Source organism: Sphaeramia orbicularis, chromosome 4 (genome assembly GCF_902148855.1).
Source record: "Sphaeramia orbicularis chromosome 4, fSphaOr1.1, whole genome shotgun sequence".
NCBI classification, from domain to species: Eukaryota; Metazoa; Chordata; class Actinopteri; order Kurtiformes; family Apogonidae; genus Sphaeramia; species Sphaeramia orbicularis.
Window position 1 is genome coordinate 43829086 of NC_043960.1, and position 17533 is coordinate 43846618.

General features: G+C 40.5%; 1 protein-coding gene across 4 annotated transcripts in view; it reads right to left on the reverse strand.

Annotated features, from left to right (window-relative positions):
- Positions 1 to 17533, reverse strand: part of tle2a (TLE family member 2, transcriptional corepressor a) — a 52450-nt gene continuing 34917 nt past the window's right edge. For all 4 annotated transcript variants that reach the window (XM_030131320.1, XM_030131322.1, XM_030131321.1 and 1 more), the window contains exons 9-20: positions 16730 to 16825; positions 13804 to 13848; positions 12907 to 13068; positions 12271 to 12397; positions 9818 to 10014; positions 9329 to 9405; positions 6913 to 7162; positions 6318 to 6565; positions 5613 to 5760; positions 2933 to 3083; positions 2553 to 2629; positions 1 to 869 (exon numbers count right to left, since the gene is read on the reverse strand). In XM_030131320.1, coding sequence (XP_029987180.1) covers positions 762 to 869; positions 2553 to 2629; positions 2933 to 3083; positions 5613 to 5760; positions 6318 to 6565; positions 6913 to 7162; positions 9329 to 9405; positions 9818 to 10014; positions 12271 to 12397; positions 12907 to 13068; positions 13804 to 13848; positions 16730 to 16825 — 1686 coding nt within the window. In that variant the 3' untranslated portion in view covers positions 1 to 761. The remainder of the gene's footprint in view (positions 870 to 2552; positions 2630 to 2932; positions 3084 to 5612; positions 5761 to 6317; positions 6566 to 6912; positions 7163 to 9328; positions 9406 to 9817; positions 10015 to 12270; positions 12398 to 12906; positions 13069 to 13803; positions 13849 to 16729; positions 16826 to 17533) is intronic.

The window sequence follows — 17533 nt, forward strand, 5'->3', positions numbered from 1 at the left end:
AAAAAAACAAAAAAAAACCGACAGCAAAAACAAATACAGGGAACAAAAACAAACTCGGTCTCAGGACACTTGAGAGGAAACGGAGCCCGGTTCTGTCACAGAAGATACAATCATGGTGCCGCTGAAACCGAACCAGGAGGAGAAGGGCTGGACCCCCACGGTACCCCGACCCCCACAGGACCCCGACCAGCCGTCTGCCACGCAAGCTCCGCACTGAACTGAGCCGGGTCGGACCAGCCTGAACCAGGTCAAAACATGATGCAGACTGGGACCTGAACCCGTCCCAGTCCACTTCAGTCCACCATCTCTGTCTTCTTTCTCTTGTCTATCCACATGGTGCGGTCCGACTGTCTGCGAAAAATTCAAAGGCTAAAAAAATAACTTTATTTTTTTCTTTTTTTTTTCTAATTTCTTGTTCACTACAGAGGTTTTACTTTGTTTTTTTTTTTTTTGTAAAAAAGGGAGAAAAAAAGGAACAAAAACAAAAGTTCTTTGGAGGAATCCCACAGTTGCACAGCTATTGTCTAACCAGCATTTTCAGAGCTTTATAAACAAAGTTCAGCGTTGTTTTTTTTCCAGAGATGTGACTTTGTGCCCCTTCACTTTTCCTTCTGTCTCTCATTTCTTTCACAAACGAAAACAAAAACAACAAAGTAGAAGTCGAGTGTCTCTTGTTTCCGATGCCGCCGGCGCTCTGTACAGTCATTGGTGCAGGAGCGAGCCCTGTTATTTATTATCAAGTTATTTCAGCCAATCAGAGTTCAGTAGATGACCTCGTAGACTGTGGCCTTCTTGTCCCCTGAGCCGGTGACGATGAACTGGTCGTCAGGGGAGATGTCACAGCTGAGCACTGACGAGGACTCCTTCGACTGCAAACACACGAAGAAGAACACGACCAATCACACATTGGAATAATCACACACACACACACACACACACACACACACACGCAAATGTTTCCAGGAATGAAACTGGTCCCTAAAAACAGGACATGGGGGCTAAAAATTCAAACCAGATTCAGACTAATGTTATGAAGCCTGTTTGGAAGCACTTTGGGTCTATTTTAAAAATAAATATTTACTGAGATAAAAGAGAAACTATTTTTCAGATAAAACACATTTTTCTATTATTTTTATACAAAAATCTGCATGTAACATGTCAAAAAGAACACAGAAATTACGAGTTACTATTTTTTCAAATATCTTTTTATTCTCTCACAGGTACATTTTTGGGAATCGAACTAATTATGCAAGGCAGTGTTTCACAAAAATGTGTGCTGTTGCAAAATCATCCGCAATTTATCTGTGTTTAACTGGGCAGGTTCTGCATGTAACGCAAGTGGACACAATGGGTTAAACACGAAACTTGGACTGAGACTGCCGATTCATGAAAAACCCACATGTCTGGATTAGAAAAACCACTAGGGTCATCACATTTACCACAGTGTCTTTATTTATAGTGCTATATAAGACCATTTACAGCCATGTGTTTCAGATGATGCACTGACACTTAGGTAGCTTTCATGTCCCAATTCTGGTCCTGTTTTTGGCCCCAATATTTTATTAAAAATTAATTAATTTTGGGATGGCTCAGAGCATGAGTATAATTTTTTTGCATTTATCTGAGGTCATCATTAGGTACATCCTGGGGGGAAATGTGTAAAAAATAGAAGCACCCAAATCCATTGTTTTCAGTCAAATAACAACAACCATAAGCCGTCCCAGTACCTAACCCTCCACAAACCTGGCATTTCTCTTTAGTATTTTTGTGTAAATTTAACTGTGAATGTAACTTTAATTACTGCTCTCTTGTTCTGTGAATTTCATCCCAGGCAAAATTGATGGATATAAACTCATCCATTAGAGGTGAAAAAAAATTTCAACTTGAAGATTTAGAGTCAATTTGTTCCATTAGGATCTGGAAAAACCCACCCTAGTTAGTTAATTGTACTGCTCTTACAGTAATGTAGTGTCTCATATATAATAGAGGATGCTCTGTCTAAGCTTTAAGATGTTTTATTCAAGACATTCCATAGCTTTGCATCCATATGGAAATAAAACACCTATTCTGAGTCTTAGCTTTAGTTTTAATATCTGGATCTGACGTCCAGTTCAGGTCATCTTATGTTCTACTTTTGTGGTTTTATTACATTTCACTTTTAATTATCAGGTTTAATCTGACAACCCTGAGGCTCCGCCCCAAACATCTGTCTCCTCAGGTCCACAGGAGTGTCAAAGGTCACCCATTCTGATCCAAAAACAACTAGTTTTACCATAAGTCCAAGAGTCTACATTCCTAAAAAAAATTAATTCTCTTTGTCATAACCACGAGAGCTCTGTACATAAAGACGGCAGTGAATCAAGCCAAAAGGAAGCACGTCTGTCCTAAAATATCTTATGTTTAAACAAGAGAAGATATGACATTTTTCAGTGTTAATATCTGACTTATTTCCAGATCAGAGGTAACCGTATCTCATTGTGTCTGTTGTACTGGTTTTTCAGTGCTGGTTGCAGAAAACATTAACTACCAGTCCAATGTGTCCAACGACCTACCTGGAAAATGCTTGATCCATACGGCGTCCGCCACGCATTCAGGAGGTTATCTTTCCCTGTACTCACAAACCATTTACCTACAGGATGAAAAACACAGCCATCAACAGATAAAGCCTCAGGGGAGGTGAGATATGGAGGAAGACGATGAGAGGAAGAGCAGCTATTGTAAAGAACAGGAGATGGAGGGAAAAAAAGAAGAAACTGTTTCTGAATAATGAGAGAAGCAGAGATTTGTTCTGCTTCTACATGATTAAATACCCTCAGGTAATGTGATGTAACCAAACCATCAATCCAGCCGCTGTGTGTGTGTGTGTGTGTGTGTGTGTGTGTGTGTGTGTGTGTGTGTGTGTGTGTGTGTGTGTGTGTGTATGTGTACATACCACAGTAGGCAAATTTGAGGGAGAGAACGCAGCTCTCGTGGAGATGCAGCTGGTATTTGTCGGGTTTGGAGACGTGCAGGACTTCCACATTACTGCTCTCCATTCCCACAGCCAGCCACTCGCCTGTGGGACAGTAGCCCAGAGAGAAGATCTGGATTGTGGGGGGGGGGGTGAAAAGAAAGAAGAGGAAGAAACACACACATGAGAAGGAGATGTGGTACAAAAGTCATCAACCTGTTGATTCGGTTTACAAAATGTGGATCTACTGATTTGACTCATTTTACTTCCAATACTCATACGCTGTTTGACTTTCAACTCTGATGCTAATTGTGTATAAATAAATGTAATAAATAAATATACATACTTTAACTACAATAACACATTTTCATCTACTAATATCTTGAGAAGAGTCGTATATTTTAATAATTGGTGACTGTTACATTTAATAAGTTGGAACATGTCCATATTCTATATGTTTTCGATTAGCAGAGTAACAGGAAATGCTTTATTGTCCTGTTTTTTAATCCCACATTTAAATCAAATGGAGCTGAGGCAGTCATCTGTCTGTTACCCACAACCCTCAGTAAGTTCACTGATAAAGTCTAAACACACTGCAAAAATCCAAATCTTACCAAATGTATTTGTCTCATTTCTAGTCCAAATATCTCATCACACTTAAAATAAGACCTAATCACCTAAAGAGTAACTTTTCAGTGTGATATAAGAACTTATTTCCAGACAATCGATCTTGAAAATCTTATTTCAAGAAATCTTACCACGATCATTTTCACTTGTTCCATTGGCAGATTTTTTTGCTTGAAATAAGCAAAAAAAAAATCTTGAATTAAGCAAAAAAAAAAATCTGCCATTGGAACAAGTGAAAATTATCTTGGTTTCTTGACGTAAGATTTTCAAGATCTATTGTCTAAAAATAAGTTCTTACATCTCACTGAAAAGTTACTCTTTAGGTGATTATGTCTTATTTTAAGTGTGATGAGATATTTTGACTAGAAATGAGAAAAATACACTTGGTAGGATTTAGATCTTTGCAGTGCAGTGTTAGACCAGATGTAACTTGAAAATGTCACGGAAATGTGAAATGAAAATTAAAGTCCTAATTATGTGAATCTACATAAACTGGCTCAGAGTAAATAAACTATCCTACGTTCAGTCACTATCGTAGGTTATGCTACACAATAAACAGAGCAGAAGTAGAAGTAGAGCTGTTGTTGTTGTTTTCTGTCTAAAATAGTTGAAATGTCTTTTTTCACAGATGAACTGGAGAAATAATGTGATCTCATCCATCTACATGACCGGTTATACAAGACTCATTTCCACATTTTATAAGAATATGTGTACGACACAGCAAACAGCTGATCAGACATGTGAGTTCAATGTTTGCTACGTCTGAATTAATTCATAAAAGTTGTTTCCATTTCCTCTGTGCACATTTACTCTTTACCACAAAACACAAGCTTGCAAAAATCCCACATTTTTCTGCATTGTGCCATTTCCATTAACCTTTTCCAGTGAGAAATGTTCAGAATGCACATTAATTACATTTAAGGACGTGCACGTATGGGTAGCGGTGGGCTGTGTGTTTGACTTTACAGCTGTATTCAGGAGCTACCTCAGCTTCTCCTTGGCTGGAGGGTATTTGTAAGTGTTCTGGGTTATGGACTTCTGCATGGAAGGGTTCCTTCAAGTTGAAGTTAAGTCTTATAAGACTTTTTTCAGACTACTTGGAACAGAATTTAATGCCCATTTCAGAAAACATTCCCAAAGTTAGCTTTCTCAGGCGACGTGTGCATGACTAATGGCTGCACGTGTGTTGGGCTGAATGTTCTGTAGTCATTTCTCACCGGAGGCAAAGTTAGCAATAATTGGTTCCTACACTGCAAAAATCCAAATCTTACCCAGTGCATTTTTGTCATTTCTAGTCAAAATATCTCATCACACTTAAAAATAAGACAATCACCTAAAGAGTAAGTTTCCAGTGAGATACAAGAATTTAGTTTCAGACAATTAATTCAAGATTTTTTTTTTGCTTAATTCAAGAAAAAAGATCTGCCAATGGAACAAGTGAAAATGATGTTGGTAAGATTTCTTGAAATAAGATTTTCAAGATCTATTGTCTGAAAATAAGTTCTTATATCTCACTGAAAAGTTACTCTTTAGGTGATTATGTCTTATTTTACATGTGATGAGATATTTTGACCAGAAATGAGAAAAATACACTTGGTAAGACTTGGATTTTTGCAGTGTAAGTTCAATAGAAATTGTTGGGTTGGAATGGGTGGAACCGAGTAGACTAATGTTACTTTCTTTGTATCTTGGACATTTCCCAGACACATTTAAATACAGTACAGTAAACAAGTTACTGATACAAAGCTACCATATCAAATTGAATACACTTTAAAGACTTTAAGGTATTAAATGCAGATTTGTAAATTCAAGGCTTTTAAGACTTTTTAAGACCCTGTGGGAACCCTGCGCATGTTCAGATCTACAGATCACTGCTGACATGTGACGTTGTTTGTGCGTATACATGTAAATATAGAACAACAGAACTGAACAAACTGGAGTTAACGCCAGTGATACCTGGTCCATCTGTTTGGGACTCTACTGTGTCTATAGACAATATTAACATCAATAGATTGGATGGAAAACGTGGACGTACTTGTGAGGTGAAGTCGTGCTGCTGGAGCTGGCGTCCTTCTCGGAGGTCCCAGCAGCGGACCGTGTTGTCCAGTCCTCCCGTCCACAGTTTGGTGCCGTCGTTGGAGATGTCGATGCAGCTCGCTCCGTCTGTGTGTCCCTGGAACTGCCTGCAGGGAAATCAGAGATCACACTCGGATTGAACTCAGTGCGTTTACTAGGAATTTCATCTAAAAAAATTCTTTATTGGACAAACAAACTGTTGAAGGGTAGACTTTACACAACACTTAGACGACTCCTGCCTGTGCTGTGTTGACCGTCAAAAGGGGAATTCTAAGAGTTGTATCAGCTGAATAAAAAAATGAAAATGTGGCAAAGTACTACTGGAGTTGTGCTGTCTGAGAAAAAAAGACTGCATTTTCTCCACATAAAAAAAAATCCACACATAAACTGCCTGAAAAATAAAGCCCTCTGACTCGGCTCTACAACCCTCCTCTAGGCCTTGGTTGCCATTGTTGCCTTTTCCCGTCTCTCTTTACTTTATGATCGACAGTGTAGATGTGATATATGACCTCACAACTTCTCTTTCCTTTTCATCATTTCTCATTTCCTTTTTGGTTGCCTGGATAGAATCTGGCCTCCTCCCCAGTTCTTCATTTTCTACATGTCTACAGTTCTACATTTTTCATCTAAAATAAGCCACAGACTCACAAACCCCTCCTCTTACCTGACCAGAGTTTGGTTGTGAAGGTCCCAGACCACGATGTTGCCGTCGCTGCAGCAGGAGAAGCAGACCTTGTTGTCGGGGGAGATGGCCAGGGCGTAGCAGGCGGGGGCAGACGACGTCAGCTCCGCTTTGATGCGAGGGGTGGGCGTAGCCAGATCCCAGATGGACAGAGTGCTGGCCTCCCCACCCACAATCAGCGTCCGTCCGTCAGATAGTAATTTGCAGGAACGGATGTAGTTATCCCTGTTCTGTTCAGACAATAACACAAGAAAAACAGTGAAAAGATGGCCTTATATTTATAAAATGATGATGTATGCTGTAGTACACTGTAACTGACGACAAGGGGATAAACGTACAAAGTTAAGCATGCTGCTACAGCAGAATTGCAGCTATAAATAAAGATGCTGGAGGATTTGGCTGGAGGACAGCAACATAAAGGTAATTCATCATATGAAGTGTGTTTTTGCGTACAAATAAGACCAGGATCCCTTACAGTAGTAGAGCAACATTATTAGACAAGATGGAACAAAAGTTCAATATTGCGTTACAAGTATCTGTTGAACTGCCCCCCCACACCCCCTCCCTCATGTCTCACCAGACAGTCCAGCTGGGCCATGGGACTCTTGCTGCCAGGTTGGCTGATGTCCCACACCTTAACGCAGCCTTTGCCTCCGGTGTAGACGTGACGCGTGGACGTGCTGATGGTGACGGCGCACACCACCTCTCCGTGGTTCAGGGTGTGGATCTGACGGGCGTGGCGAGGGATCCCCGGGCCCAACAGGGCGTCGGGTGGAAAGGGCACCGGCTGCATCTGTCCATCTGCACTCACATGAAACGAGTAGGCACTGGAAAGACGAGAAAAGTAAAAAATCAGCACCGTAGTAACAGAGATTCAGCTCAAAGAGAACTAGTACTGGTGACAGACCATTTATTCTGTACTGCAAAGAGACAGAAGAAATAGGATCAATCAGAAGCCATATTTCCATAAAATGTTTGCGATGTTGGCTAGAATGTTGAAGGGTGGCGCTATAGGGTTGTGCTACACAGCAGCTTAAATTAGAAACGAGCCTCTCATTGCTGCCCCCATCCTTTTATTTCCTCCATGGATAACAACATAAAGGCCCATTCATGCTCTCTTCACCAACGTAAATAGGTACGTCCGTTTCAAACAGTGTCAGGCATCACTGCCTTCATAGTTCCGTTGCTTTGGAATGAGTGTTTGTCAATAAATCCACCAGTGGGCGCCACTCTTAATTAACATACTGGCCAACTACCACGAAGAAGAGTAAAATTTTTTGAGAAGGACAAAGTCAATAACAAACATGGTGACTTGGCCATGGGCATTTCTGGAAAGTATTCTCTTTAAATCTCAACACTGCCTCCACAGTTCCCGGTGGTACTGCTCCGTATTCTCCATTGGGGTTCGCATCTGCAAACTCCCAGAGGATGGACACACATATGTATGCGTCTTTAATGTAGAGCATGAATGGGCCTTTAAAGGGGACACGGGGATCAGTCAGGTTAGCAACATCAGGGCTTATGTAAAAAAAAAAGGGTTCATTTCTCCATGAAGTGTTGTAACTCTTTCTAAAAAGGCTCAAACCAGTGTATGAGCGCAAAAATGATTTTGCAAAATTGAGCCCTTCCCTCCCCCACACTAATTGTTCCATTTCCATAAACATTATCAACATGTTATATAAATGCATTTATGGAAATGGAACTGATAAGAAAGTATGAATACAAGTGTTGAAGCTGTGGGTAAATACAAATGTTGAAAATAAGGTTAAAGTCAGCAGAAACACACACATGGAGGAAGAGGAGGGGGATGAAGAACCTTTCAAAGTTTGAGGTACATTAATAAGGTACACGCCCACGGTTCATTTAATGGTGGTCGGAGGGGCTGTTTGGTGCAAATTGGCAGCCACGCTTCCGTCAGTCTGCCCCAGGGCATCTGTGGCTACAAACGTACTTTACCACCACCAGAGTGTTAATGTGAGAGTGAATGAATAAGGGATCAATAATGTAAAGCACTTTGAGTGCCTTGAAAAGCGCTATAGAAATCTAATCCATTATTATTATTCTAATACTATTCTACAAGTTAACATTGTTCAAGAACATTCATTTAACACACTATGCACTTTATGACAGTATCTGTCTCATGTTCAGATCAGGAGGTATTTTATTAATAAAAGCCACACTTCAGTCTCTGATACTGTCTCCATCACTTCTTTGAAAGACTGACACTAAATATTGACATTCACTGCATAATGTTTACAAAAATATTCTGCTGCTTAAGTTTATTAAAGCTTCTGTGTAAATAACACTGTTTCGTACAATGGCAGAAATATCAAAGCAAAGCCAAAGATATAATTGGAAAATACATTTGCAACCGATTTATTCAATTCTATTTTCTGTTTTTGTAAGGACTGTGCACATTAATCAACATTTCTGTGAATATGTCAGTGTCAGGCAGACGGCCTCCTTCCAGCTGCAGTCTGTAGGAAGCGTATGTCTCATTAAGGCCAAAACTTTTGATGTATGAGCTCAGGTTGTTCATAGAAACAATGGAGCTTTGGTGCATTTACACTCTGAACAGAGTTTCAAGAGGCTCCAGGATGCACACATTCCACCTGTTCGCTGCACACTGAAATGAACCACGACTGTACTGTCAGCCTGTGCAATTATAGAATTGCAAAAGGCTACAATTTAAAGGTCCTGTGTTTGTACGGTGATATTTTGGATTTGGTATTTGGTGCATTTTCACATTATGACTCACTAACCCTACAACCCTAACTACACTGATCAAAGAACTCTTCACTAGGTCCGATCTGTATTTGTCAAAAACAACATTTTTCCTCAAACAACATGTTCATTGTTCTTCTTTGTTCTTTTCTGCTTAGTGGTGCATTGTTCTCTTCTGGTGTTGTAATTGAAATTCGAGGACAGCCTGAGGTTTTGGACTGCACTGAACAGGTGAGGAAATGAGTGATCTGAAGGAAGAGGAAACTCACGGTTTTCCGGAGGCTGACTGCAGGCTGGCAGGCAGCCCAGGGACCCTCATATGTGGGTGTGGAGACTCATAACCCACCTGAAAGACAAAAAGATATGCAGTCAGAAGGCACAAAACCCACACGAAATGATATCGAACAGGATGAGGAGAGGAAAAGAGAAGGGGCAAAAAAAGAGAAAGAAAAAGAAAAATGATCGAAGAGACAAAAAGAGACAAATTCAGTCATAAAATGAGTAATACAGAGACAGTGTCAGATGAGAGATCAGAATTAAATTAGATCATATAAAAGCAAAGAGACTTTTCAATATCCAAGGTCATAGATTCACAGACGATAAATGACGATGCAGCCTCAATTCCCACTTCTCTCACTCTGAAACAGTCCCATGGACTATACATCCTTTTTTTGCCTCTTGGTTGGTTTTATATGCTGAGGTATTACATATGACAGTGACACTGAAAAGACAAATTATCTCTGGTGCCTCAAACTCACCACAGGGGACCGTCCATAGCCCGCGGCGGCCGCTGCTGCTGCCGCGGCAGCTCCATTCATCTGGGGGGAGACTAAGTGGAGACCGGCGCCGTAGCCCGCTGCCCCAGGCAGGTCGCCGTTCACCCCCGGAGGAGGCAGGCCAAACGCCCCAGGAGGATACGCTCCCTGTACAGCCAGAGGGTTCCTCAAACCCAGAGCTGGACGACGGTGAGACAGGAGAAAGAAAACAGAGAGAGAATTACAGAGAGTTCAACAGAATTATTTAAGTGAAAAAAATGACTGACCAAAGAAAAGTCAGATATTCACCGGACTTCAGTATCACTTCAACAAAGGTACCAATGACTATGTTCACACTATTAGGAAAAATTATCAAATCTGACCTTTTTACTCCTGTGTGATGCATACGACACATATAACACTCATATGTTGCTCTTTTTGCTCAAGGTCTATGCATTTCATGACTGTGAAAATCTCATCTTTTCAGTTCTTATCTAAAATATGATTAAAAATAATCTGATTTAAATTTGATGTTGTTGTAATGTGACCTCAGTCCAAATGGTCAGAGCAGAATTGATGTGAATTTTAATGTCACTCCAGACTGTGATTCAGTACAACTGCACTGGAGGACATCCCTCAGATACTATAAAAAAAAAGTTCAAATGGGCTCAACCCTAAAGATGTACAGAAATAAAATGTAACACACACATCCAACTCACACCACCTGGGCTTTTTATAATGCAGATCTGAAAGTAAAATTATAATGAATTTGTTTTTATGTGATGAGTTTCTGTCCTTTGTGCACAACAAGCAAAATAATACACCATTTGGATTTCTTATACTGCCACTGCACAATGACTACTTGACAGCACAAATATAAAACTACAGTTTGAAACACACAACTTTTCCTTGGACTGGAGTATTTTCACAGTGTGCGTTAGTAAAATCTGAGCATCACTGTTTTTGTTCATGTGCCTCCGGTGAGAGCCACTCCACAATGGAATGTGATATTGGCCACATTTAAAACCAGCTGAACAACAACAACAAAAAAAAAAAAACATCTGATGTGAACAATCCATTTAATTTGAGCACTAAGGATGGAGATGTAAAAAGATCCTGAAGTGAGTAGTTCTGCAGAGACTTTCAGTAGGAGAGACGCATGAGACTGACAGGCTGAGGAGGAGCTGCCCGTCTGCAACAGAAAAGCAGGACGCCACTAGTAGCTGCAGCACTGGACCACTACTGACCCCTGCTGGCCACTGCGGCTTCCTGCAGCGAGATGGACTGCGTGCATGGGTGTATGCGTGCACTCACACACACCTCTAAACCCATCTGTGTGGCTATGAGTGTGCACAAATACATGCATTATGGTGTGTGTATGTATAGTGTGTGTGTGTGTGTGTGTGTGTGTGTGTGTGTAGAAGCGGCGCAGGGGGCTAACAGGTGATGTGAGAAAAGGCGAGAGAAAGAGATACAGTGGAATAGATGGAGGCTCATTATGAAGCAGCTCACAGTCACAGTCCATCACCTCTCCTAATCTTTCCATTTAAAAAGTGAGGCGCGCTGAATATTTTTGCCCACAGCTGCTTATTAAGTCCAGATGGTGGTCGGTGGTGGGGAGCTGGCTGACACCCATACCAACTACCACGGCTTGGTGTTGATAGGATCACTTCACATTACAAAGCGAGTACACGGTGAAAAGCCCATCTATGCAGATGCAGATTCATATTTTTTAATTGATCCCCTGTGTGCTGTGAAAGCTTCAGTCCCTGAGAGGAAGGTTGGAGACATTTATCTCCTGAGCTATGCTGCGAGAAACTAAAAAATAATATCAGTTTTCCCGGTGCAGGTGGGCTTTAGAGCACTGTGCACAAGTCTTAGGCCACCTTTAGCTTTGTTGTTTTTTGCAGGAATTTAATGAGCAGACATTTATTTCTCAGCCTCTTTATTCATGTACAACAAGAAAATACAAAAAAGTATGTTTAAAAAACAGCACCTACAGGCAAAAGTCAGTGTATAATACGGCCTCTGTTCCCATGACAAGAAGAATCTCAACCAATAAGAAACATTGACATGTGACAAATGAAACCTGATGTAAAACCCTAGAAGTTTAATGCAGTAAATCTCGAATTCCCTGCACAAAACAACTTCAAGACATGTAAGGGGCAAAGTTAGGTCTTTTTGTTTTAATGCTGTTTACATATTTCTGTTGAATTTTGTTGGAGAGGCTGAGAAAGTACATTTCAACCTAAGGCTTTACCAAGTTCAGTGTCTTTTTACCAATAAAGTGCATTGCCTCAGGTGTTATGCACTAGAGAAGAAAACATTTCTTGAAAACCCTCAGCCTTCAGTCAACACCAAAGTTTTTACACGTACGTACGGACAGACACCGAACTGATGACAATACCCTGTGGTGAGGGCTGAGCGTAAATACTAGCTTTTTTTTTGTCACTCACCAAGGGGATCCACACCAGGTTTACCCGGGACAGGTCTGAACTGCGGGGGGCCGCTAGGTCCAGGCGTGTTCGACTCTTGAGACATGGGTGTTCCCGGCTTCATACCTGGAGTACTGGATTTCTCCCTCTGAAAGAAAAAAAAAAAGATCTGTTAATATACAACAAACGAAGAGGAAATAAATCTGGTATAAAACGTGAAAAAAACTGAATGTCTTTAGAATTAGATGGATACGGGGTGGGATAATTCAGCAGTGAAGGACAGAGGCAGCCACAGGAGAAGAAGAATGGAAAAGAAAAAAGCACACAAACAAAACAAGAATGACAATAAGGATGACGGAGGGCAGATGGGACCTGAGAGGCCCAGTGGGACGTCAGTGGCTAAGAGTGAATGTGTGTGGGAGGTTGAATATACAGCATAATAACTCAGATGAACTATTGACCCTGAACAAAACAGCAGCAGAATACAGCGTGCGTGTGTTGACGGCATGGAAACACTGGAGTGGAATACACCACGTCCGCTGTGTGTGTGAGATTCTGCACATGTGAAGCTTACGCCGCACAAATGGTTCAAATATTTGTGTTAGAGGGCTGCACATGAATGGGTTGTGTGTCAATACAGATGTCTGAGTGTCTAACCTGTGGGGGCTCCTTGCTGCGGGAGGGGGAGGTGGCGCTGCTGGACGAGGCCAGGGAGGTGGGGCTGGCTTGTGGGGGGCCCTCCTTACGGGACGGGGGCATCTTGTCCAGGCCGTTCTCCCTGGATGAGTAGGACTGCACGCTGCGAGGGGATGACGGGTCCTAAATCACAAACAAAGAAGAGGTGGTTGTGGTTTATATCTGCAGATTCTATGATAATTAATCCATCCTTTTATTATTATCATGTTAATTAAGCTGGATTTTCTGTAGGTGGCAGCCTTTTCTTAGCTTGCTCTGATTACTATAAGTGCTCATGCCAAACGTTCTGCTCTTCCTTCATCGATTCCAAACTAACCGCAGAGAACATAAAAGAAATCACTTTCTGGCACCAGAGGAGTTTTCCCAATAAAACCCACTCAAGAAGGAAATGTAAAACCTTTCATCAACAAGGCTCAATTACTATCATCCAATGCACAATGGACACTCAACAGGATTCCTGAACATCAGGCATAATACAGAAATAAAAGATGAAAATAGATTAGGCTGTCTGTTTTTTCTATTTGTTTACAGCATTCACATGTTTTTACATTCAATCCTTTTGGGTGACCATACACCTTTTAACAGCCTCATGCTACTTCATCCATTATGGTCCAAATTAATGAAGAACTTATGGATATGATGAATAACATGACAGCAAGAACTGCAGAAGAGAGTGTGTGTCTATATATTTATGGTTGTGTGTGAAGGGAAATGAGGGCAGTCAGAGGTGGAGGAGGACAGAGGGGGGTATTAATGTTATTATTATTATTCAGATGGTCCTGCTGGGTGTGTTTACATGATGTATGCAGATGAAAGCCACAAAGTGAGGCCGAGAGAGTCCAGCAGCCGCCTACTAACCTCGTCCACGACCAAATTATCATCACTCTTATCTGCATCGCTGCCCTGTATGGGGGAGAGAGAGAGAGAAAGTCAGAGATTCACATCTGCTGTTTGATGTATGAAGATTATATGTAGAAATGCACAGCACACACACACACACACACACACACACACACACACAAACAAAGGCATCCACAAAGAGGAGGGGCTTATTTGTGTTCCCCAAGGCCTTCTGCTAACAATGGGATTTGGGAAAAGTTTTAGAAAATATGGTCTTAAAAAAAGCAGGCCACGATTAATCAAATTGCAATGGTAGTCTAGTTACTCATCTACAGGTATTCATTTTGGATGTTGTTAGCCTCAGCATAATTACACTATGTGGACAAAAGTATTGGGACATGTTGAATTCAGGTGTTTCTTTTCTAACAGGAGTCTGAGATACAAAACAATAATGACAAATATAGTCATACTATGGTTTTATATTATGATAAATGTCATATTAATTAGTACCTCTGCCAAGAGGTATTGTCATCACTTTGCTTTGTGTGTTTGCGTGTGTGTTTGTTTTCGTGTTTGTTTGTTAGCAGATAACTCAAAAAGTAATGGATGGATTTACATGAAAGTTTCAGGAAATGTTGATACTGGCACAAGGAAGAAATGATTACATTTTGGTGGTGATCAGGGGGGCAGATCTGTCTTGGTGGAGGTCTGCGCTCTTCGAGTGCTTTTCTTGTTTGTTTGTTAGCAACTTTACAGGAAAACTATTCCAACCACCTTTACCGAATTGTACCCACAGATAGACCTAAGCCCTGGGACGAACCCATTAGATTTTGGGCCAAGTAGGCCAAAGTTCAAGGTCACAAAATCTCAAATTTTCCTATCTCTCATCATTAAGTAATTTTTGAAAATTCATAAAAAATTCAAAATGACTGAGTAGCCTCCAATTTGATACACCCATAGCTTATAACAATATCCTGTATCTGGCACAAAATTGTCCACATCCACTGTGGACTCTGTGTACATTTCAATTTAACATTGAACATCCCATTTATGACACATTTTTCATTATAACTCAACAAATACTGATTGGGATTTAATATTATTTGACATACACATGACTGGTACCAAGCTTCAACTTTGTACAAAATATCGTTCCGCTCCATTTCTCTTCTGTTATGCTCTGGTGACTTTTGTTATTTTTTTTATGCACCATTTTCAAAAAATCATAAAAAATGCAATTCGTGAAAAATCATTATGAAATTTGTTTTGCACATCCATAGACCTATGTTCTATGACATAAGTTCTGGTTTTTGCTGTTCAACGAAAATTATTTATAAAGAAAGAATCGATCCACACATGCACACCGTTTGGGGTGCTTGGCGGAGGTTTGCATTTTCTGAACACTTGTTACCTCCACCAGGAGGTATTGTGATCACTTTGCTTTGTGTGTTTGCGTGCGTGCATGTTTGCGTGTTTGTTTGTTAGCAAGATAACTCAAAAGTTATGGATGGAAATTTTCAGGAAATTTTCAGGAAATGTTGATACTGGCACAAGGAAGAAATGATTACTTTTTTTTGTGTGTGTGTGTGGGGGGCAGATCTGTCTTGGCAGAGGTCTGCGCTCACCGAGTGCTTTTCTTGTTAATATTGATGTTTATCTTACAAGACCTGAATTTGTGTCCTAATACTTTTGGCCAGATAATGTATGACTTAGGTAACTATGCTATGAGGTTAACAATATGGTAGCTGTGTTTTCATCAAATGACAAACTTTTGGATAGATGCAAAATTCATTAATCCCAGAGGTGACACACAGACGCAAACCATTCACTCCCACACTATGGGTGATTTAGGAGTTGTAAGAAAGAAAGTGGCAACTTTAAAAAATGTATTTCCATAAACAGCTCTGGAGCAAATACTACACTGTGAGACATTGTCAGAGGGTTGTGCTATGGGTTATGTTACAAATGACTAATAAACGGGGTGAAGAAGATGAGCATTCTGTTGTCGTTTTACAGTAAAATTGTGTTTCAGTTCTTCTGATGTCAGATACAGTCTGGATCTGCTGCTACTACTACGGCTTTATTTTCATGCTTTATGGGTCAGTCAGCTGATCAGTTATATGACTTAAATGTCCATTATGTTGTAATTACAATGGCAGATCACATTCTGTGGTTTCAATTTACATAACAGCATATGACATCGGGTCATCTATACTTAGTCTCTCAATTTGGACAGAAAGGAGAGAGCTGCAGAGGGAAGATTAGCATTTTTACCCCTGATTTTTGACTCCAGGAGCTTAGCTCCTTTTGGAAAAATCCCCTCAAACAGGACTTGGCGTGGGAAGGTTTTCCACAAATTTTGTTCTTTTGCTTAACATTTTATAATGTCAAACTTGTAAATGAGCGCTATGCCATGTTACTGTGTAGAGTACTGTGTAAAATAACTGAAATGAAACGCACTACAACACGTTTATACTTACTTTTCGACTACAATAATCAAAATAGGACTCTTGAATTGATAAATGTGAAACGTCATGCAGCTGTAGTCTGCACCGTACTTTATACAATTCAAGCACAAGTGTAATGTTCCTCTCTGCAGGATTTAAAAGTACTTCAATATACAGATGAAAACTTAAAACATTAGGTTTTTATGTTTGTGTTTTTTTTTCTGACTGACCTTGAGCAAAAAGCTAAATCTGAATATAAAGATTCATTTATCTCCCTTAAAAACATGACAGACACAACAGGTGTGCAAACTGTATATTTTTTCATTTAAAAGGGAGATTGAGAATGTTAATTAGAGACTATAAAAGAGCAGGTCTCAATAGCCTGGTGACCCGGCATTGATCACCAATGATCTCATTTGTTGACGACCAGCAGGCTTGGGAAAAACTTACTTCAAATGCTTTGAATTTAATGTTGTCAGAACAAACATGATGCTCACATAGTCTGTCATGAACTCCTTCTCATCAGCTTTCCTCTTCTTGCCGTTGCTGAGGTAGTCTGCTGGGCGCCCTTTATCCCCATTGGACAGAGAGCTCTGCAGAGAGGAGAGGAAGAAAAGGAGGAGAGAGGAGGAGACCGCATTGATGAAAGTGACCGAAGCAAAGAGCAAACAAGGGGTGTGACGAAGAGGAGGAGGAGCAGGGGGAGGGGGAGATGGAAGGAAAGAGTGAGGAGTGAAGAAAGGGGAGCGAGGGCAGAGAGGAAGGAAGAGGGTGATAATGAGGTGAGAGGGACTGCATAAATCATGTCAGCCTTATAAGCTGCAGAGATGAATGTGATGGAATATCAGGCGGCATCGATCGCTTGGCTCACTGTAAGACTAAAAAGAAGAAAGAGAATGCTATAAGTTTTCTTCGTGGCAGCAGAAAGAACTGTGGAGCAGCGATTTAGCACTTTTTTTAATAATAACAGCAATGTCAAAAATTTTACAAAACTGTTGAGGCCTAAACTGTTGTGGCAGTAGTAAATGTTCTGACGGTATTTAAAAGACAAAGGCCACGTTGACGCCAATATTCTGAATATAAATCAAAGGTAATTTGATAACCATTGTCCTCTCACAGTTTAAAATATTTCAGGGGAGGATTCAATCACTTCCATGGCTGTTCACAACATTGACATGACCAGAAGTGTCTTTAGTCAGTTACTCTACAAACATTAAATAGGGACTGATTCCATTCTCTAATGGTCAGTTATTATCAACCTCACTTCAAATAGTGTAAGTTAATAAGCTGTTTTTATATTT